This window comes from Trematomus bernacchii, unplaced genomic scaffold (assembly GCF_902827165.1).
Source record: "Trematomus bernacchii unplaced genomic scaffold, fTreBer1.1, whole genome shotgun sequence".
Taxonomy (NCBI): domain Eukaryota; kingdom Metazoa; phylum Chordata; class Actinopteri; order Perciformes; family Nototheniidae; genus Trematomus; species Trematomus bernacchii.
Genome location: NW_022988043.1, coordinates 15,070,849 through 15,094,299, shown reverse-complemented (window position 1 = coordinate 15,094,299; position 23,451 = coordinate 15,070,849). Strand labels below are relative to the sequence as shown.

At 39.4% G+C, this 23,451-nt stretch overlaps 1 protein-coding gene across 1 annotated transcript; it reads left to right on the top strand.

The window, feature by feature from the left end:
- Positions 1 to 391: 391 nt before the first annotated feature.
- Positions 392 to 20,085, top strand: castor1 (cytosolic arginine sensor for mTORC1 subunit 1). Its single transcript, XM_034118705.1, has 9 exons — positions 392 to 698; positions 7,273 to 7,343; positions 9,795 to 9,988; positions 10,465 to 10,600; positions 12,387 to 12,510; positions 13,623 to 13,730; positions 13,965 to 14,047; positions 16,645 to 16,739; positions 19,073 to 20,085. The coding sequence occupies exons 1-9, from the start codon at positions 586 to 588 to the stop codon at positions 19,142 to 19,144; spliced, it is 996 nt and encodes a 331-aa protein (XP_033974596.1). The 5' UTR covers positions 392 to 585; the 3' UTR covers positions 19,145 to 20,085.
- The last annotated feature ends 3,366 nt before the right edge of the window (positions 20,086 to 23,451 follow it).

Below are 23,451 nucleotides of genomic sequence, written 5' to 3'. Positions count from 1 at the left end.
CCAGTTTATTTGGGAGAATTTGTAATCGCTTTCTCATCCATGGCACCAGCATCTCTGAAATAAACTAATTAACAAGTTATATTGGTTCTTTTATCAGTACAAAAACCAAATTGCTTTAAAAAAGCACATAATGCTGACTGTTAAACCACAACATGTCGTTTTAAAATTAAACATTTCTGTACACATTTTTGACCATTTGTAACCCAAGTATATACCTTAATGTTTGGCCATGTGGTGCACGTGTACTTTAATTTGAAGAAACTTTCATTTCTGTTCGCAGTTGAAAAATGTATGTGCATGCGCGGGACATTAAACATAAGCCTGTCTCTTTAAGAGAAGGGGGCGTGTCGTTTCTGGTGCTGTCCCTTTATTTGAATATACAGTAGTTCTGCGAGGCTGGAGTCGGATTGCGTCGGATGTTTTTCGCCTTGTGAGAGGAGCACAGCGGGACATGGTGGTCGTAGTCGTCGGTAATGCTCATCATCCAGGCCTATATTTAACATTTGAATGATACCACTCAGCTAGGAAGGCGTTTTCTCCGCCGCATGCACACTCGAGGAGACGACACTGCACGCTACCGACAATATGGACTTGCACATATTGGACCACAGGCTCCGAGTCATCAGCATATCCAAGAATGGGCTGGTGAATTTCACACACCCCCTGATTAAACTGATATTCCTCCGGAACAGAACACGGTAAGAAGATTATTATTGATCGGGGTCAAATGTTTGTGTGAATCACCCCGGTAATCCAGTACCGATATGAAATAACCCACAGCGCCTTTTCATTCACTGGGTGGCAGAGCCATTACTGGGGGTATCTGCCTGTGCATGCCCTGCTCTGCCTCCATGAGGGAGCTACTCATATGCATGTAGCTGTTGGGAATAACAGTAGATTATGACGTATATTTAACGTTTGTAAAACTGCACATTAGCCAAAAACAGGCCCTTTCTTTGGGAATGCATTCTAACAATGGAGATTTGATATATATTCATTATATTTCTTTATTATCTAGGTTACATTTGAATAAACCTGCACCAGTAAACACTTTGCATGCTCTTAATATGCATGTATGTTGTAGTCCTGTGAAATACATGCACGCATACTTTTTTTTTTGTATATGTTGCTTCAGCAGAACATTGATAACATCTCTAAAAAGACATTGTTTCTCCAACACAAACTTGAACTTTGACCTCCTTTACCCAAGGCCAACATCCCGTTTGCAAGTTGTACGCATCACATGTTGGCATTTGTACCAGTTTTCAGTTAATCCCTGGATATCCTCCCTTTGTTATGTCATTGTTTATTACTCTGGCTGCCCCACATATGCATGGCTAGAGCTCAACATCTGTCTTTGAGCTGCCCGTGATACATGACAGGCAGTGGCTTAGCTACATTTCAAGATACGAAGAAGTTGTCAGAGAAGATTTTCTTCCTCTGATTGCCTTTGTGCTCTGTGACTTCTGAAGTCTAGATAACACAACATCCTTGAGGATTTTAGCATCTCATAAGTAACAGCCCTTTAATATTCTGTTTATTTGCAACAGGACTAACCCATGTCGACGAGTGAGTGGATCATCATCCTGGAAAACACTTACTGTTCATATCTTGTCAATTGACAGATACATTAGATTTATATCTTGTCCTGTCAAATGCTTCACATCCATTCATGCCTAGCTGCATCCATCATCATGCATTTGTCTCAGAGCATAGGATGAGACAGTAGGTTTTGACATGTCCATACCAGACACACTGGCATGATGACGTTATAAACTACAAGGCCTATCCTAAAAAACTAACAAGCCACTGTGAATAATACAAGTACTGTAATTGCGTCAGTATTTCGAAGGCACATGCCAACAGGTTCCTACTGAGCAATATTATCAGGAACTGCAGCTCCCAGATTTACAGTTAGTGTTTTACTTTATTTAAAAAGTGTTTGCCTACATTTTTACCTAAACAGGCGCTGTGATGCAGTCACTGTGAGTGTGGGGGGAAAGTAGGCCTGGCCAAGAATGAACCAGAAAAAGCATGCAGGCCATTCTTCCTTTGATTAGTATGTTTTTCAGTGTGTTGTTTTGCATGCTTTGGTGTTATATCATCATACTGTGGCATTATTGTGTTTTGCTTGGTTTTTCCTGTTCTTTTTCTATAGCATGGTTTGTTTACCCTCCCCCCATCCTCTGTGTTCAAACTATAGACGATTGAGATTGGGGAGTGGTGGAGAGAATTGAGTTCATAGCAACTAAAAACAATGGAGCAAAAACAAGCCTGATTGCCTTGGTTGGTTTTTGCCATCTCCCTCTTTCAGGCCCCTGCTATTCATTAGCAAACAACTCCCTGTGAATGCACTCAAAGTGATTTGAAAGCAGTCCTGAGCATAATTTTAAGAAGGTTATAATCACTTATAGGAGCTAGACTTATCTGAAATTGTAAGAATGTCGATGTTCCTTTTTAACATCATCCAGCACAACTAAGGGATTAAAACACCTGTGGAGGATGAAAGTAGTTCGAGACTTTGCCTTGTCAAAAAATTAGAACCCTTTTTGATGAGGCACAACATTGCATCAGCTTCAATGTTAATCTGTGATGATCAGCTATGTTTAGCTATTGTCATCAAAAGGGTTAAGGTATGGGAAAAGTCAAATGTCCTCATACTGTAAGGGAGGATTTAGCTCAGGCCTTTTGTTTGGTTTTAGGGTGGTTTTGCCATGAATCATGTTCGATGTGTGCTATAGTGGTAAGGATTACAGGCAAAGAGAATGAGTTTTTTTATTTGCTTGTATGTATCTTCATGCACTTTTACAAAAAGTGTAAGTATGCTTCTGTTCAACACTTTTATTAGCTTGCAAGCTTTCATTTTATACATAGTTGTAATTTGTTGTTTGGAGTGTATGGTAGTAAACTAAGCCCAGTACTCAGCCCAAAAATATCGGTGTTGCTGTACTTTAGATGCAGCCCTGCAGGCTCCACAGAGTCCTTCTTTCTTCTTTTTCTGCAGCTCCCTAACGAGAGCATGGGTTGGAACAATGCCTCAGCTGAGCCAGAAACCCCGGTGGCGAGTTTTCCACTTGTCTGCTTCAGTGAACTGTCAAGGTTGGGGCTCTTGCTCCCCACTTTTGCACAAGGCTGCCCCCCTGCCTCTAATAACATGCAGGCATTTGAAGAAAAAAAAACAACCTTCCCCATTGTTCTGAATAAAGAGTAGGTCGTGAGAACGCTACAGACCATTTTTTCGAAAGCAGCCGATGTAGCCGACAACTTTGTCGTCCACTGTCAGTGGGGCTGAGGTGACTTGAGGATCCTTCCTCACGCTTCAACAACATCAGTTTTCTCCGCTTCTTATCATGTTTCCTCAGCTGGAGCATGAGTTGCACAAACCCCACAACCACCTACCGCCCATTGCTTTGTGCAGCTGGATCAAAGTCCAGACTCTGGTATGCTTGGTTTTCATCTTCCCCACTCAGCCGCTTCCTCGCTACCTGTTGCTTCCTCGTCCTTTTTTTGTTATTTTTCGTCTCCTCCTATTTGTGTTCCTTCATGCTTCAATAGAAGAAACTTGTTTTTCAAACACACTACCACCAGTGATCATACACAAGCTAATCGTCACTGTTTCAGAGTGCTGTACGAATATGTTTATGATTAGTTGACTTATTATTGACCTGAAATGTTCCCATGGCACTCATCAGGCAACAGTCCAAAACCAAATGCATTCAAATTGCACTGACTGATATTTACCAAGAAAAGAAGCACACAGCCCCACTAGAGAAGCTGATACTTCTCATTCTAATTGATCATTTAAAATAGTTTTGTTTCACTTGATCAATGGATTCATCTGTATTGTTTTCAATGATTACAGACAATGGGCTGTGCTGAGGCCAATATCATAATCGTTTTTACATGTCTTGTTTCATCTGGTTGGGTAAGTTGCTTGGAAGATGTGGGGGAAGCTGTCACTTCTTCAGAAGGGCTTGTCAGATGTTTGAATAGATTAGGAAAGTCACGCACACATGCACATGCACATGCACATGCACACACCTTCCAACATCAGAATTGGCCGTTTTACCCCAGAATTGAACTAGTCTGTTTATGCTACAGAAGGGGCCAGGGATTTAACTTATCTTTCTATCTCTGTTTTTTTAACTTATTACATTTTTGACATAACTATTTCTGTCACTTAGTGCAACGCTATCATTGACTTTCTGGAGAGACTGTCTGAAAATGTGCACCAACATTATCCCATATATATATATATATATATTGCCTCTCCTCCCTATCTATGACACCCTGTTTTCTACTCTGCTTTCAGGTAGTGGGAACAACTTGAACATATTTCATTTCCGACAGGGTTATACAACACGTTGTACAAACAAGTTATGTTGAGCAGAACCAAAACCTTGCATACTGTGTTCCATTTGGGCTGTATTTGTCCTCTACTTGTCTGTTTGTCCTTTTTATGTGTTGCTAAAAAAAGATAAAGTAAGGGCAGTAAGCTTTATTATGGGGAGACATTGGGTTGGCCCTCTTTTTGCATTCATTCCACCAAGTGATATATTACAACATCTTCGTTTTACTGATTAGATTAGTTTTTTGGAAGGACATGTATAATTAATTTCTGCAACAACAGATATAAAGTTGTCTTTGCCCTTCATAAGAAGTGCAGGGGTGTACTGATCATAGGTAATGTAAAGCAATACTCCTTAGACTGATGTGAGGAAGATGAATAATGATAGGCAAGTACATCTTTCTGTGTGCTTCTCAGTATGCTTAATTCAGTCATGAAACTTTGGCAGGACATTTTATCTGTGCCACTGCCTTTATAAACAGGAAGTCAAATAAAAACTGATGCATACTCTCAGGTTTTTAACAACCCACAACCAATACGTTGTAGAGGTTTTTTCGGCCATGCAGGTGCAAAATAAGAGCACCAACGGTCTTCTCCAAAGGCACACCACATGCTATAAAGCTCCTCTCTTTATCTGTCTCATTGGCAGGATAGATGCTTGGCACGCATGACCTGCAGGAAACTTCCAGCAAGGGAAGGTGAAGGGTCACGAGGAAATGGGGGGGGGGGTGTAATATAGCACAATGGGCTGGCTGAGTTTGCTACCACAGCTGGTATGCTGTAAAATGTATTATCTCTTCGATTTACACACGGCATCTATTGCACTTCTGTCCGTCCTGGGAGAGGGATCCCTCCTCTGTTCCTCTCCCCAAGTTTTCTCCCATTTTTCCCTTTGAAATGTGGGTTTTTCTCTGGAAGTTTTTCCTTGTACGATGTGAGGGTCTAAGGACAGAGGGTGTCGTTTTTCTCATACTGATATTCTGAACAAACTGTGCTGTTGTATTTGCTGTAAAGTGTCTTTACTGTAGGGTATTTTTATTATATGTACACAGCACTTTGGCTCGACCAAAAATCGTTTAAAAATGTGCTATATAAATAAAACTTGATTTGATTTGATTTGGTAGTTAGTGCTCCCTCTCTTTGTCTCTATGTGGGGTGATTGTCTGGTCTCATGGCAGGGATTACTTTTTGCTGAGGCAGGAGTATTGCACTCTCACTCAGGCTCCTACTGTAATAGCTTCAGCTGACCGACAAGCAGAGGAAGAGAATGGTGTATCTCCTGTGAGACATTTCAGGAAAACATGAATAATATAGCGCTTTAATTTGAGGGATTTAAGGAAAACAAAGAAAAATCATCCATCCAGAAATGGCTTGCATCTTCTTTCTACTAAAAATGAATGTCTAGTTGATAATAAGGTTCATTTAAAGGTTAAACTATTCTTAAAAATGCACCAAATAGAATCCTGTAGAGTTGCAAAGTGGGACGATCATCTATGAAGGATATAAACACAAATGTCTCCCCACTAAAACTTACGGGGAATACAAATGATTTTCCACAGTATGGTCAGTTGTTTTAAATATTTCCCATATTGAGCTTTGCTCGCTCTATAGATAATAAGTTTGTCAGAGGTGCCAATCAGAGCTTGATGCCTGAAGGACTCGATTGGTCTCCCATTGGCTAGCCCTCCAACACATTGTACATGATGGGCTAAGGGGCGGGACATCTCTTAAGCCCCTGTCACACTGTCCCGAAATTGACACCAGATGGACACACGAATATGGAATTGTGAATTTTGTACGAAGATGGCCCCGAAGTTGGTCAACAGCCGAAGCAAGTACGATGCCTACAGAAGGCCACACGATGGCACCCGAACCACACACGAAAATATGGTACAGCACAGGCAGTATGAGAGAAATAAAGAGCTTTTTGAACATTAAAGCATGTAAACATGTCACAGTAGAAGAACAAAATACAAATATGAACCTGAAAATAAGCATAACAGGGCCCCTTTAATTCTGGACTAGCCAGTGAATAGTGGACACTAGTTTTCCTTTGTCAAAGTTCATATCTATGTCCAGGACACAGGGCAAACGCAGTTCCTGGTGTACACAGTAATCAGTTCTCGCTGCCAACAACTCCCTCAAAAACTCCAATGTATCTCCCTGTTTTTGCTGTTACACTTACCAAAGGTATTTATTTGGATTAAGAACAAAAGGAAATTTTTAGCTGCAGAAACTGGATTTGATTCATAAAAGTCGTTTGGAGCTGGTGTAATCCAAGAAAATGCGTTTCACTTCCCAGTTCTTCCCCTCAACCCATACCAAACCTTCTGGGCCCGTGTACTTCGATGTTGTTTTTTTGTACTTGTTTCACAAAGGCAACATTCAATAGAACTGAACACTGGCCAGGCCAAGCCAAAACCTTTGAAAGCAAATGCTTTTGGCCCGAAGCCCAATGATGCACAAATACCAAGCTGGAGAAAGAAAGTAAACTACATTATCATCGAGGAAATGTCTTGTATAAAGCAGTTCTGCGATCCCATATGACGATTTTCATATCGGATGCTTATTTGCAATGCTGCAGCTTCTGAAACTTGCATATCATCACATTTAGAAAGGTCATGCCAGGCCTTTCCTTGAATGCAGCAGTGCCCCAGTTTGGTGTGTTACCCACCAATTTGCTGTGGACAAAGGAGCAATGCTGGCATAATGCGGAGCTCGGGCTTTTGCTTATCGAGCGACAGACAGTCCTGCAAACCAGTGTGACTTTCTGAGAACCCCATTTACTTGATTCTTGAAATCTGAACCTTCTTTAGTTGGTTGCAAATGAATAACACTTTTCACCTCTCCCCCGCCTTTTTATCTCCTGCCCTTTTTATGTTCTCTCATGCCTCTCCTCATCTGTACTTCCTCTTCTGTTTCAGATGCAAGTTTTTCAGTCTGACAGAGACACCAGAGAACTACACAGTTGTCCTTGACGAGGAAGGTTTCAAAGGTAAAGCACCCTTGTGTATATCTTTCATCTGTCCTCCTACACTCTGACTGCTTATTCTTGTTTTAGACCATAAATATGTACCATACAGAAGACAATATATACTGATCCTTATAGTATCATGTTTGGCAGCCAGAATACAATAAATAAATGAAACGTGGCTTTTTTTAACTTGGAGAGAATGTTGAAAGACATGCACTAATTAATGTCAACCAAACAACAATTTAGGGAAGCTTCTGCCAATCTCTAATTTTGAAACTTAAAGGGGAACTCTTTAATGTTACACTATTCACTGGTATGATGGGAAAACAATTTTATAATTTATTTTGTGTAAATTATCCTAGTGATAACATCAAGGTAATCAACAAAACATACTTTTTGCATAATATCGGAATTCTATGATCAGGCAATTCTGAAGCTTGAAGAAAAATAGGAAATTCAAGTTTTTTTAATTCCCAAAATATAGTGAAGTTGCTGGACTGCAATTTGTTTTGTTTGTTATTCTCAGTGATGGAGCTGAACATGAGGTTAAAACCCTAAATAAGTCATTTGTAAAGACTTAAGTGCATTTTGATTTAAAACGGCAGCAAAATTAAATAGATAATTTATTTGAGCTTCTCAAATGTCTGCAGTCTTCCCTTTTTTACTTTCCAAAATAAATTCATTATGAATATCTCAATGTTTCCTGAAGATTGAAGCATTTTTATTTCTTTACATTTTAAGTATTTTTCATGATTAATTGTGATGAGTATCTGTTATTTAAAATGAGATTTGATATACTGTAAATTTTTTTAGATCATCCCAAAGACAATGGATAGATGTATCATTTATTAAAGTATGTGTTTGCCCTCTATTAATGTTTTGCCCCTCCTGCCTGAACACACTTCCAGGTCAGAGTCCACAGTATAGCTTACTGTGGACATGTCATAGTCCCACCCACTCAGCATCCAGACATTTCTGTCTGGTCCTTTCACATGGATGTAGTTGCAAAGACATATGTTGCCTCCGGGTGCTCTGTTTCTCTCTGTCTCCTTTGCTCTCCTTCTAACCGAGTGCCTATTTTAAGAGGTGAAAGCTGGTGTAGAGAAGCCACAAGGGGCCGTCTGACAAATTATGCCAACCAGAACTTTGGCTCTTTGAAGGAGAGCAAAGAAAAAACTGTATTCACCGCAGGAGGTAGACACCATGTGGTTAAAAAAAATGTGCTATCTAAACCATAACGAAAAAGTAGTATATCTCCTTTAACGACATCATTACTCTGTAGCTATGTTAGTTTGACAATAAATAACCTTGAACCTTGATGAGACTTTAAATAAAGACACATTTCAAGCATGCAAAGAATAGTGTGTTAAGTCGACCTAGGAAACCATTAATGTATTCTACATTTGGAACAGTATTTGAAGTGACATAAAAAAGGTTAGGGTGCCCATTTCCCTAAGACATCACCCCACAGGTCTTTCATTTTCTGGCTTCCAGACTTTCGGTTGCTACAGCCAAGTCTAAGGGAAAGACGCCCGTTTGAACTCTGACCCTTCTTTACCACCTACTAGGAGCCGCGTGTCTAATGCATTGGTATCAGGTTTACACACTTCAGTTTAACTGTGCGGTATAAATAGCGAGGACGTTTTAGGTCTCCATGGTGAACGAAGAGACAGGAGGTCGGGCAGAGGAAGTGTGTGTCTCTGTAACACTAAACGGCAATCATGAGGAAGTTGTTTCTTAAAGCTGCCTCATATTTCACACCTTCACAAAAATAACAATTACATCAGCAGTAACATAAAATAGTAATGGGCTGCAGACGTTGAACACTTCATTGCAAGGGGCCTTTTATTTTAAAGTAACCAAGTAACTATTGTAATTGCTGTAAAAATAATCACTTGATAATCAAAAAGAATCACTTGTGCAGTTTGGTGTGTGCTGTCAATTATTTTTCCCTCTAGATATGACTGCATCAGTTTTGCAGAAGTTTATTTTTGATTAAACTGTCTTTCTCGATTCATTAGAGCTCTGATGTCTTGTTTCTCAACAAACCATCGTGCAACAGCACTACTTTTAAGTCTAGATAAGATTTAAATTGTCAAAATTGATGGAGGCCAAAAAAATGGCATTGGCACGGGAATATATCCTCTAGTTTCTTTTGTTTAAAAAACCTGCATATATATGCTTAATTTAATTGATAAAGGCAACAATACTCATCTATTCACGCTGTGTAAAAGATGGGATGGTATGCCCGTATAAAAAAATAATCAACAATGTCTAAATGGCTAAATTTGAATGTGTAGTAATAACCTTCAGCTAAATAAAACGTCTTTGAAATGCTCCTTGGACAAAAAAAAAACTTTGATAAAAATGATTTAGGTTTTAATCTGACATCTTCTTTGCCACTGTAAATTGAACATGTTCAATGAGATACATTTTCATAAAGGCAACATTTCTCTCCTCCACCCCACTCAGAGCTCCAGCCCTCAGAGCATCTGAAGGTGGAGAGCTCCATCTGGCTGCCGCTCAACGTGGCCTCCAACGGCAACGCCTCCAGCAGCTCGCAGGCTGTCGGCGTGACCAAGATCGCCAAGTCGGTCATCGCCCCTCTGGCCCAGCAGCACGTCTCTGTCTTCATGCTCTCCACCTATCAGACCGACTTCATCCTGGTGAGCCCCGTCTACTTGCACACTCTTATTTCTGCTCCACTCTATTGCACTCCAGCCTAAGAACCTTGTTAAAATAAAAGAGGCACAGTAGGACGTTGTATAATTTATAGACGTCTGGAGCAGTTTTTCAAAATCTAAACGTATACAAAAAACTCCAGACTTCTAATCTCGCAGTGAAGCCTTTCACCTACTGAGCTCTGCCAGACAAAAGAAGCCTTTTTGTCCACTCGGCAATAATGTGAAAGAATGAATTCCCAACTGAGCTGATGGCACTAAAAAGTTAGTTGTTGTCTTACTTGTGAAAGTGTTAAGTGGGCAAAAATAGATAACAACTTGACAGACGTTTGTGTCAGCAAGTTTAATAATAATGTCTGAAAGTGAACCAGTGTTGGCTGAAACTACATGATGTACACTGACTACACAATAAACTCACCGTAGATTAAACAATATTCATGATCCACATCTTTGTTGTGTAGGTGAAAGAGAAAGACCTGTCTGTAGTCATCAGCACTCTGGAGGAGGAGTTCAATATCTACAAGGAGGTGGGAGGAGAGTCGGTCCCCATGCACTGTCAGGATGTCCCCAACGGCCTCCAGAAGAACGGCAAAGAAGGTAGAGGTCACTTTGTTCGATATGAGCTCACTTACCTCTCAGGTATTGATCAAGCTCGTCTCAGGGGAGAAAGTTAAAGGGGCCCTATTGTGCTCCTTTCAGGTTTTATAATTGTATTTTGATCCTCTACTGGGACATGTTTCCACGCTTTAATGTTTAAAAAGCTCTTAATTGTTCTCATACTGCCTGTGCTGCAGCACCTCTTTTCACCCTCTGTCTGAAACCAGAACACAGTCTGCTCTGATTGGTTAGCTGGCCGGCTCTGTTGTGATTGGTCAACGGCTTAGAAATGTCCTGCCCCTTGGCCTATCACTTACAATGGAGCGTTAGCCAATAGCAGCGCGAGTGTTACATAGTGATGTCATTATGTAACAGAGGTAAACAAAGGAGTCCAATGGAGGTGTTTCAAGCAGGAGGGGGGGAGTGTGTGGGAGAGAAACTCCTTCTGGAGGGAACTTCTGGATTTTAGCCTTTGCAGACCTTTTTATATGCACAGAAACTTATATAACGCACTACAGGAAAGGGAAACCACAAAAAAAGCCAAATAGGGCCCCTTTAAGATCCTCTAGCACCACCTTCAGGTTTCTGAGCAAAGGAAGTGACCTTAAAATACTGTATAGTCACAGGTCGAAAATAAGATGTCAGTGAAACATGAATCATTGCTGTTTCTTAAAAACATTGTTTCTCAACAGTTAATATTTGAATGTAAGGTGGTCACATTACCAGATTAGCAAGGCCTTAACATAAATAGGCTGTATGAACATTTATTATATACAGTATTCAATTCACAACTGCTTTAAGATATTGCATACCTATTTTTACATTTAGATTAGAACGCAGTTTAATAAATCCCTTTAGAAACGAATACTTTGTGAATTAATGTGCTCTACCTGCCAGCCTCTTTTTCATTCAGTGTTCCTCTAAAAAGCAAAGACAGCTTCTCTTTTTCTTTTTTGAATAGCTCCATGACAGAAAATAGAGTTTAGTTTACATGTAAAATCGAATATGTGTTTATAGCTAAAGGAACCTGCTGTTGAAGGATATTGTATTATATGACATTACATAAAGAAACAATGTGAACAGGCTGGGTCCGCACCGGGTTACAAACATGCTGTGTCCTCCACAGGAAGTTATTTGTTATTTGTACAAAGTGCAGAACATGCTGTACGAAGAGAGAGAACAATTATGGAATATATCGACACCCTTTCACAATCTTTCATATCTTTGCATCTTCAAGATGACGGCTTTATGAAAACATCAAAGAACAAAAATGACTACTTTGGAAATGTTCACAAGCTTTTGTTTTACAGATTGCACTCACTGACAAACTTTTGGCACAATAGTGATCAAGATGCAGCTCTACCTGTGCAACACTTTAAAACATACTTAGTAAAACGTGTGTGCATTAATAGAGAGGGATGTGATTTTCTTTCTGATTTTTGATTAAGGCCTACGAATAAAATAATAAAACATGGAGCGAGAAAACCTCACAACATGTCTTAGAATCATTATGCTTTTTTTCAGTAATGAAGTAAAAGTTAACAAAATATGTACTACCAAAAACAATCAAGTTGTTCTCAATTTGTGTACTTGGGCCCCAAAGTGCCAGACATGACCATTTAAATCCTACATAATGCATTTCTTAACATTTATTTTTGGTTAATTCAATAGAAAAATATCTTAAACAAAAAGCTAGAGTCAACACACTTGATATATCTGTGGAGGCTTTCATCTGAAAACACTTTGAGCTTTTCCCACACACCAATGCTTCCTTTTCTCTCCGCAGCCATCCAGCCCACGGTCCACCCGGTGGTGATCCCTAAGAACCAGTTCTGTGTCATGTCTCTGGACCCGGACACTCTGCCGTCCATCGCCACCACGCTCATCGACGTGCTCTTTTATTCCAATAGGTGAGTGGTTCACAGCACCGCAGTACCTCTGTAAAACACAAGGTGGCAGCACGTGATCCTAACAAGGCATCAGCTCACTAACTGTTTCACAAACAGACACAGGCAATCACTTCACATCTGTTTACTAACATGAGACACAAATTTGATAATTTGTCACAATCAATTATTTATAAACATTACACATGTACATTATTGTCCAGGCTAATTTCCATACATATCTTTTTCTTTTTTTCTTTTTCAAAATGTGTCAAAACTACATTTTTAATTGGCCCGCAGCAAATTCTAAAAGTATAATGGAATATGTCCCACACATGAAACTTGTATTTGTCTTATAATGTACAGGGTTTCCCACACATAACGTCCACCAAAGTATATTTCGCGACCTATTTAGGTTTAATATTTGTTTATTCGTCCGCGAACACGACACCATCTGCGATCGATTAACTACCCCTCCTGTACCTGTTCGCTCTGCTATCGCGTGTAGGGTCTGCTTTATGCGCTCCGCAGTAACTCCGCTGCGAGGCTCCGGCGAACAGTTCATGAGCGTGCTCCACTAGCACTGCACACAGCTCAATAACTTACTATTTCCCCTTATTATAAGCAATCTGAGGCTTCCTTTTAAGGAATGAGCTGCCAACACTGTTTGTAACAAAATAAAAGAATCCCTATGGAGAGCTGTGATGTAGGCTCTTTATATTCAAATATCAAGCATCATTGAATGTATTTGATTGGTTTTGCTAACTTATAACTTAACTTATGAGGCAGTATAACTCCCCTCTAGTGAGTGGCCAAGCCCTTCGTATGTTTTTCTGTATGTGGCCCTCGGTGAAAAAGGTTTGGAAACCCCTGCCTTAGAGGAAGAACCACTAATAGGAACGCTTGCATTACTAGAGTTGCAACATTTGAAATTAAATACACTCCTGCCTATACAGGCACATGTCTTTCACACACTCTGATTATAATATAGATCCAAATTATTTACAATATTTAATCAAATTTTGGAACTATTTTATTGTTTTGGTTCTATTCCTTTTGAATAATGCTTTTCTCTTCTCCTCCTCGTGGTCTATTTGCTCGGTAATGTCTCACCAATGGCCTCTTCTCCTCTGCAGTCCTAAGGAGGATGCTGCCAACCAGGGTTTGGACTGCATCAAGTTCTTCTCCTTCTCCCTCATCGATGGCTACATCTCACTGGTGATGGACACCGAGGCTCAGAGACAGTAAGGAAAAGCATACTCTTGACACCTTAAAAAAGCACATTCCTTGATTACATACTACAGCTAGCAAGTCAATTGTTTCCCTTTTTTGTTGTCTCTGCTTTGCGGATGTCAGTATTTGCTAGCTGATATCTGGGGCTTGCGTTAAAGGATATTGCCTACTCCATCTCTGAAATGTCTCTGTGTATGTCTGCTCTCGGTTGCCCGGGAGACCTCAGCTTGATCTCTGTGCTGCAGGTTTCCTGCTGACCTCCTCTTCACCAGCTCCTCTGGGGAGCTGTGGCGAATGGTTCGTATCGGGGGACAGCCGCTGGGCTTTGGTAAGGCTGCTTTCTTTCAAATACTTAATCATATAGTAATTTCAGTGGCGAGCCGTGACTTTTGTACCTAGGCCCTCTGACCCCCGCCCCCTTCCCTCGAAAAAAAAGAAGAGTTATTACGTCACAGCGTATACTTCAGCGGAATATCAAAACAGCGGCCCGGGGTGCAAAACGCATCAATGACAGCGACCCTCTACCACACAAAACAACACCATTTATATAAACACCTATCATGACAGGGCACCCACAGCCAAGTCACAATTAAAAATGAATGAAGTCGGCACGGCGGTCCACATTGAAAATGACTTAGGCCTACCTTTGATGATCAAATCACTTAAACACAAAGTCCATCCTCCTGTCCTTTTGGATGAAGCACTTGATGGCGGGGTCATGCAGCTTATCCTTTGCCACTCCAGTTTATCATTGTAACTCAATCTTGAAAATGACTTGGTTAATAATTTCGCAACGATGTCATCACTATCACTGAAATGAGCCATCATGAACGAACTTATGCTAATCATAAATCTATTGATTAGATTTATGATTCGAAAATAATAAAAGTAGGGTAGACATGTAGATATTATACGGCTGAACAAAACGTGCATTTATCTAACAGGTTCGTTTTCCACAGACCTTATTTCGAGCTATTACATCCATGAGAAATCCCATTGCTTTTCTGTCGAGGGAACCCGAGCACAGCTTACTTCCGGGTTTTAGGACGCGTCACTGCACCACTTGCATAAACCTCACAGCGGGCCGAACTTGTCATAAAGTCCGCGAAAATAAAGCCCACCCATTTAGAGGGAAGATATGATTGGTCAATTGTACTGTCATTTGACATTACTCTCTCATTGAGTTACTATAGCGGGCCCTCTGTGAATGTACAGAGGGACCAACAAGCTCTCCCGTCTTCACATAACTCGCAGAGACGGCATTTAACCCTTCACATTCCAACAGAAACTGAACAGGCAGATTCGAAGGATTTATTTCTTTGGAAATGTTATTTTAAATACAATTAAATCAAGTTATTTTGGTCAAACTAATGAAAAATGTAACAAAGAAATATATAAAAAATAATATTTAAATTTTTTTATTTTTTTTAATGTTTTCAAATATTATTTTTTAGAATATCTTAGGCCCTCACAGAGGGCCTAGAGGGCCCTGACGGCTCGCCACTGAGTAATTTAATCTATGTACAGGTTTGTCGTGGCTTCCTTCCTTGTTTATCTATCAAGCCACTAGACGCCTTAAACACACATGTTTAACTTGTTTTCATCCTTTATATTACTTACAGTTGAAGATTTGCTTGGCCTCCGATGGTTTAGATGATGTTATGTGATGTGTTTGCTCAAAATAAAATAACAAACTTTTACACATGCAACAAAGAAAAAGAGGCCTTTACAATATTCAAAACAAATAGGCAAAACTCAAATAAAATAACAAACAACTTGGGTATTCTTTCTTTCTTGATAAGGCTTATATATCTTAATAACTTAAAGGGTAATTGTACAGTTAAAAACTGTTCCTCAACGGTGTCTTTCTAGCAGGTTGCCCATCACTGTCACTTTAGCGCAGGCCCCGTGGGAATTGTAGTCTTTTAGTGTGTTGACTACAGACGTCACAATTAGGTGGCCTTTCTTATAAAAAACAAAATACTGGCTCTAACAAGGTTAGTGCGCATCACTTATATGGTACAGTCCAACCTGTTTCTGGATCTGCTTCCCCTGCTGACATTGATCAGAATCAGAAACAGGTTTATTACCAGCTAGGTTGACACGTACAAGGATTTTGACTTGGTGTTTTGGTGCATACGTAAAAGTAAAACTAAAATTAAAAACACAGATAGAAAACTATTTTAAGAAAACTATAATAACATTACAAAAATATAGTAAAATATAGCAGTATTTACATTGAAATGGAATTGGATCAAGTGGTATCTGACATCACATCAGAAATCTTTGCGGTTATGCAAACACATGTCCAGACAAATCCTGCGTACCTTTCAGACCTAGCAAGCCAATACATTAACTGAAACTTCACATTTTTTTTATTAAAATGGTAAGACAAGCTGTTTGATTTACTGTAACATGTGACAGGATTGTTCTAAGAAAATATATGATTTACTCATTATGTCTGTGATGCACCAGAAATATTGTCTAAAGAGTTTTTGCTGTCAAGTTGTAATGGCAGTTGTATCTCATTTCTTTATTTTGTAAGGCTTAATGTTGACGGAGATATAATTTAAACTAAATGTCTTTTTTATCACTTGCTGTGTTCAATTTATTTATTTTGTTATAACTTATTTATTATTCAGCCAGTTGAGGTGTAATGGGACCACTAGTAGTGTCATGTCCTTGTTTTTCTATTACATGTCTTATACGTACACTCCAATATTTTACCTCACATGCATCTTGTTTTTGTATTATTACCTAACATACTTAAAACAAAATGTTACCAATTGAAAATAAGATATTTTACATTATCATGTGATGACATTTCCAGGCAATTACAAATCCTTAATTTGGCTTGATAACAGCTGTTTATTATGTGATACTTATATTAATGCATTTATCCTCCACTCTCTCTCTGTTTTTCAGATGAATGTGGAATAGTGGCGCAGATATCTCAGCCTCTGGCAGACAGCGACATCTCAGCCTATTACATCAGCACCTTCAGCTTCGACCACGCTCTGGTGAGTCCAGCATCTCACCGTCATCAGATAGACCTCTGTCACCGCGCTGTCAAAATCACGCCACATTTTTGCGATTACTCTTAGCTCAGATATTTAAAGATTTCAGGTTTGGTCTTTCTTCTGTAATGTGGGAGACTAATAATGATGAGATACACAAATATGTGTTCCTGTAAGCATTCCTGTGAAGTTCAATCATGAGCGAACCAGGTGATTCCAAATCAGCTTCAGGGTGTTTCTGATACAAGCTGGTTTATACATTTGAGAATAAAGGTATATGGCTTCATAGGTTCATCAAATGGACCAATTTATTTAGCTAGTATATGATTATTAAAATCCTATGATCCATATTATCAATTTGATCAATAGCAATCGACCAATTACTGTTCACATTTACAAACGCTAAGATCATTCAAGAAAAAAAAGAATCCTTGAAATGTAGTGTCCAATGTAAATGTGTAAACACTCTGAAAATGTATTTACAAGTTATTGTTACCCTTTCTAACTTATTAACTGTCACATGATGGAGACATTTATTTTTATTTTTAGACTGTAATTAAGGTTTCTTCAATTAAATGTTTTCTTGGTTGTTAGCATGTATTAGGTTGTTAAGGACTTTTAACGCACAACTATTTTAAATACTGTTTTCAGCCTAAACCAGTACTACTTTTGTGTTTGTAAATGTACAAATGTACCACATATACGACAGACGGTATCCTGATCTCTTTGTTTTTTCCCTTTACCAACTTCATCACTAACTCCGACCACCTGTTATCATAAAAATGACGAAGAAAACTTTATATATGACCAAAATTGAACTCAAAAAGGATGCAAAACATGGTGTTAAATCTTTGGGTATTCCAAATAGTATTCAAGGGTTCACCATTGTACTCCTACTTTCAGAATGCTTTGAGTGCTCACTTTCAGAGCTGTATTATGCAATCCATCATAACATTGTACTTAACTTAACCATGAGTGTCATACAGGGTCATTGTTTCAGTCATGAAATCCTATTTTCACTGGAACTTTGTAAACCTGAGTGGGATCAGTGTAAACCGCAGACCGGCCTGATAATAGCAAATTCCACTGATTAAATTATTCTAGCTGTGACCTCACAATTGTTTCCGCTTGAAAACGTCTTGTTTAGTACAGTATAGTCTTTTTGAGAAATTATCTCTACGACCTAGATTGAAAACATAATAGGTATAATCTTCACTTCAAAAAAGTCATCCGGATCGAAGTTCAGAAAATGATGTTATTTAATTTAAGTGATGTGCTATAATTACGCTTGCAATTGAAAAGCAAAAATACTAAAACATTGCAAGTTGAAATAAAACTTTCACATGTGTTGCATTTTCAAAGCAACTACTCTTTAGTCTGTGATGATGGATAATAATATCTACGTGTTCTCTTTCACAACTCGCTCAGTATCTCAGGATGTGACCAATCATGGAAGCTCCAGTACCATCATTATGTTATTGGCAGTTTAGACAGGGACTCGTGTAACAAGATGATTGGTCGGTCTTCTCACAGAGGCCAGAGAACCGGGACAACCCTGTTTTGCAAAAGAGGAAGAATACAATTAAAGGAACTCAGAAAGCTCTTGGTCACAAAGCTGACTATATTTCCTTCCCTGGAAGGTGTGTGCGGTATGATGCTACAGTAGGTCACTGTACAGTAATGTTCAGTTAATTACTCACTGACAAATTCAATGTCATTTGATCTAAATAAAAATCTAGGGAAAATGTCAGTCAATGGCAAGGATTGCATGGTGTTGGCACTTGAAATCAGTGACGTCAGACCCAAATAGGGCCATCAAATGCCTTTTATTGACAGGAAAACAGACAATTGGAAGAAACTCTGAAGGAGATGACAAAAAATGTATCTTCTTCTGGGGTTGTGAGTACGGCCATAGTGAACTGGCAAGATATAAAAGCTAATACACTTTTTACATATTTGATTGTATTTGTTTGCAATTTATTTTAGACAACAAAGTTAATAAATGCATAGTGGCCAACAGAATGAATGTTCTAAATGGAGTTGCTGCTGATTATACGCATGCTTGTTTTGGTTTTATGACCTCTGTGGTTTTCTGGTTCACTCTCAAAGCTCTTATATACTTTGTTCTAGATCCAACAAGCAGTAGTAAAAAACCTGCTGTAAAGAATCTGTTATTTTTCTCACAAATATTCAAAAGTGAATGTCGGAATGGGTAAAAGTGTGTCTGCTGGATTTGTAAATAGGCAACGGTTTGTTCACAAGTGAGAATATGTTGTGTGTAAAGCAAAGGATACAAATCAACCAACGTTGCTTTCATTTCCTCTGCCATTTTCTAGGTCCCAGAAGAGGACATAGTGAGCGTAACAGACATGCTCCAGCACCAGAGGAAAGATCCAGCAGCCAGTTGATCTCTGACGTCCCGTCTGAGCTGGATGACCCTCGCCTCTCACTCCAGCTCCAGTGGCCAATGGTGGCACGGCAGCAGGAGGAGAGGCTAACCCTGTGCCTAGACTAGCACTGCATCGCCAGCAGTATTAACGACTACGGACTTGCCATGAACACCAGAAGCGCTTCTCGATGGTGTGCACACAGTTTGTCTCCTCCTGTCTTACCTATCTAAGGCGGGATGCACTGAATCCCAGGGGGCCCACAAGCTGACACCTGCACATCAAAATGCACAATCACTCCAAAACACAAGCACACACACTCGCACATTCAAATTCACAAGCACAAAGTCAGATGAATGACCCTTTCTCTCTAATGCAGATATCTCTTGGTGTAGGTTGATTTGGTTATAATATTATTTAGCAGTAAAGCAGAACACCTTCACATACATTTCACCAGTGCTATAAATGCACAACTTAGTCTTCCGGGCCATGTGTCTAAATAACATTTTAAACATTTAAAGCCATTCGCAAGAATTTAAATTATCCTTTTTGTGGAACTGAAAGTGTGAAGTTTAATATGCTAGGCATTGTGAGAAAGTTCATCTTACAATAATTTTCAAACAACAAAAGTGAGTCTTCAAACAGGACTCACTCGTTCTGGTCTGAGGCGAATGTGTAGGTAGTTCTTATATATTAGAACTACTACAAATGCTGTCAAGCAGGACAGAGGCTTGGTCAGTGTTTTTTTTTTTTTAAGAGGTCAGTGTATCTTTACTTTAGTATTACCCTAGGTCAATAACACTATGTCTTATTTTTTTTGTTATTTGCACAATACACTTTTTATTTAGCTCACTCAGACATTTTCTTTTGTACAAGTTTTGTACAATTTGAAGTAAACATATTCTGTAAACATTTGTAATTTTTGTGCTGCTTCATTCAATAAAGAGAGTTGAAAATATTTACTCTTTGTTGACTTCTTGTCAAGAGTCAGTTAAACTCATAGCACAACATGTTCCAACTAATAATGACTACCTCACCGACAGAGTATCCTTTAACATCTGTCATTCATCATGACTCAACTTAATCAGGGAGGTTTGAGTGGCATTCAAATCAAAACACTTAAAACTTTTTAAACTTGTGTCCACTTGAAGTACAGTAATATTTACAATATTTCTGAAGGGGTATGAAACTATTCCACAATGGACAAGAACATAGCAATGACTTAGCAAAGTGTGAAACATGATTTTGCTAACCAAAGTATGTTTGATTATTTTTCACTCTTATATTAATCTCACCATTTCTATATATGTGAGAAAATCTAGTAGACAGTGAAATGGTCTTAAATGTGATGAAAATATATTAACATTTTAAGCGTTTTAACTATTTATGGTTGTTAACCCTTTTTTGCCAGATATTATCTGAAGAGCTCATGATACATGTAATTAACACCTGCTTAATCTCAAGGACTAAGAAAAACCACAGTGTCATAATTTCAAAAAAATGTCATCATGGAAAAATGACATTCTTGCCGTGTGTGTGGGTTGGTGTTGGTGTTGATGACTGAGCTCTTATACTGTATATATAGGCCAGAAAAGTTGCTATTTTTACATGATTTGTTTATCAAGTACTGCTGAACCTCAACATCACTGACTGCTATGCATTTTAAATGCAATGGACTTCTCTGGCACTATGGTAAATATCTTAAAAATAATATATACTACTACTAGTTTAAAAATCTGTGGGCCCCCTGGGATTCAGTGCATCCCGCCTTAGGTTAAATAGGCCTTTATGGAACTAGTCTGTTAAAAGTAGCCTTATCGAAGGAAATACTTCAAGTGATGTGAAAGGATTTCCATTTTTACTCAGAATACAGAAGGGGCAAGCAAGGCTATGAGAGGCAATATTGGAAAAATGTTGCTGATTTTTATTTACATGTGATAGAGCTCTTTCCTTTTTTCCCCCTTGTTTCACAACTTCAAAAAACAAAACAAGAGCGTATGTTTAGTGCGAATGCTGTGCCACAGCATTCCACTATAGTTCTTCGATATTTTCTTTATTCTTCCCCTTATTATTAGTGCGAATGCTGTACCACAGCATTCCACTATAGTACTTAAATTCTTTATTCTTCCCCTTATTATTTCACTAATACTTTGGCTCTCCATAACATCAGCTTACTTTCAGCTACAGAAACCATTCAAATATCAAACTATTCAGCCTGTTCAGGAATCGATGGGCAACCTTCAACGTTTTAAAAATATTTTATACTTTTTGAAATATTCAGATTTTTAAACTTTTTTTTAACATTGAAGTCAATGGGAGATGCCTTCAAATCCTCTTTTCCTACACTTTGCGCCAAATGCTTCTCCTTCCACATAATTTCAGCTAGACACTTCATTCCAACTTTCAAATCATCACAACACCTTCAGATTCTTCATATCTTTTACACTTCTTGAGATATTTAACTTAGTTTGGAGCTTGGTAAAGAGGCTTTCTTCAGATTTTAACATTAGTGTGGATGGAGCAGCTCGTTAAGTCTAGAGTGCTTTGATCTCAAAACAGAGTGGAAGAGTGCTTGAAATTCTCCCAAAGAAAATGTTTTAAACCTGCCATAATTCCCAAACCCTACACTCAAATTAAAAAAAATGAAGAAGAAATATTAAACAAAATGCCTCTTGAGGGCATGAAGAGACAAAAAGTCCACCTTGCTCCCAATTGATTCCCATGTTAAATCTTTCCGGAACTTTCTTCAGAACAGAGAGAAGTACACTTTAGACAAACTGCTCCCATCTCCACATTTTACACACAAAAACAAAAAAAACAACATATATCAGTTCATTGGGGTTCCCTGATGCTCACAGTCTGGTAATTTTTTGATAGGAGCCATAGTTTTTGAACAGGTGGCAAAATTATCAGATATAATCCTCAATGCATTCTTAATGGGACTCAGTGCTGCAGTTGGTAAATCGCCATAAATCGTCACCATGGTAACCTTTCATCTCTGGGTTTACACACACAGGTGTTTGTAAACATTCATTCACTACTACTTACATTTAATATCTTTATTTAACTCCTTCAGCCTAATTTCAGCTGCAGGAACCATTCAAATATCAAACTATTCAGCCTTTTCAGCACATGATGGGAAACTTTCAACTTTTTCAAAATATGTTATACTTTTTAAAACATTCAGCTTTTTAAAGTCTTTTTTTAACATGGAAATCATTGCAATGCATTTGAGCTGTAACAATTAAGGGCGATCAAGAGAAGAGAGGGCGATCAAGAGGAGAGAGAGGGCGATCAAGAGGAGAGAGAGGGTGATCAAGAGAAGAGAGAGAGAGGGTGATAGAAGAGTGAGAGGGTGATCAAGAGAAGAGAGTGAGAGGGTGATGGAAGAGTGAGAGGGTGATCAAGAGAAGAGAGTGAGGGCGATCAAGAGGAGAGAGAGAGGGCGATCAAGAGAAGAGAGGGTGATCAAGAGAAGAGAGAGAGGGTGATAGAAGAGTGAGAGGGCGATCAAGAGAAGAGAGAGAGGGTGATCAAGAGAAGAGAGTGAGGGCGATCAAGAGGAGAGAGAGAGGGCGATCAAGAGAAGAGAGAGAGGGCGATCAAGAGAAGAGAGAGAGGGTGATAGAAGAGTGAGAGGGCGATCAAGAGGACAGAGAGAGGGCAATCAAGAGAAGAGAGAGAGGGCGATCAAGAGAAGAGAGAGAGGGTGATAGAAGAGTGAGAGGGTGATCAAGAGAAGAGAGTGAGGGCGATCAAAAGGAGAGAGAGAGGGTGATCAAGAGAAGAGAGAGAGGGTGATAGAAGAGTGAGAGGGCGATCAAGAGGAGAGAGAGGGCGATCAAGAGGAGAGAGAGGGTGATCAAGAGAAGAGAGAGAGGGTGATGGAAGAGTGAGAGGGTGATCAAGAGAAGAGAGTGAGGGTGATCAAAAGGAGAGAGGGAGGGCGATCAAGAGAAGAGAGAGAGGGTGATCAAGAGAAGAGAGAGAGGGCGATCAAGAGAAGAGAGAGAGGGTGATAGAAGAGTGAGAGGGCGATCAAGAGAGAGAGAGGGCGATCAAGAGAAGAGAGAGAGGGCGATCAAGAGGAGAGAGAGAGAGGGCGATCAAGAGGAGAGAGAGAGAGGGCGATCAAGAGAAGAGAGAGAGAGGGCGAGCAAGAGAAGAGAGAGAGGGCGAGCAAGAGAAGAGAGAGAGGGCGAGCAAGAGAAGAGAGAGAGGGGCGATCAAGAGAAGAGAGAGCGGGTGATCAAGAGAAGAGAGAAGAGAGAGAGGGCAATCAAGAGGAGAGAGAGAGGGCGATCAAGAGGAGAGAGAGAGAGCGATCA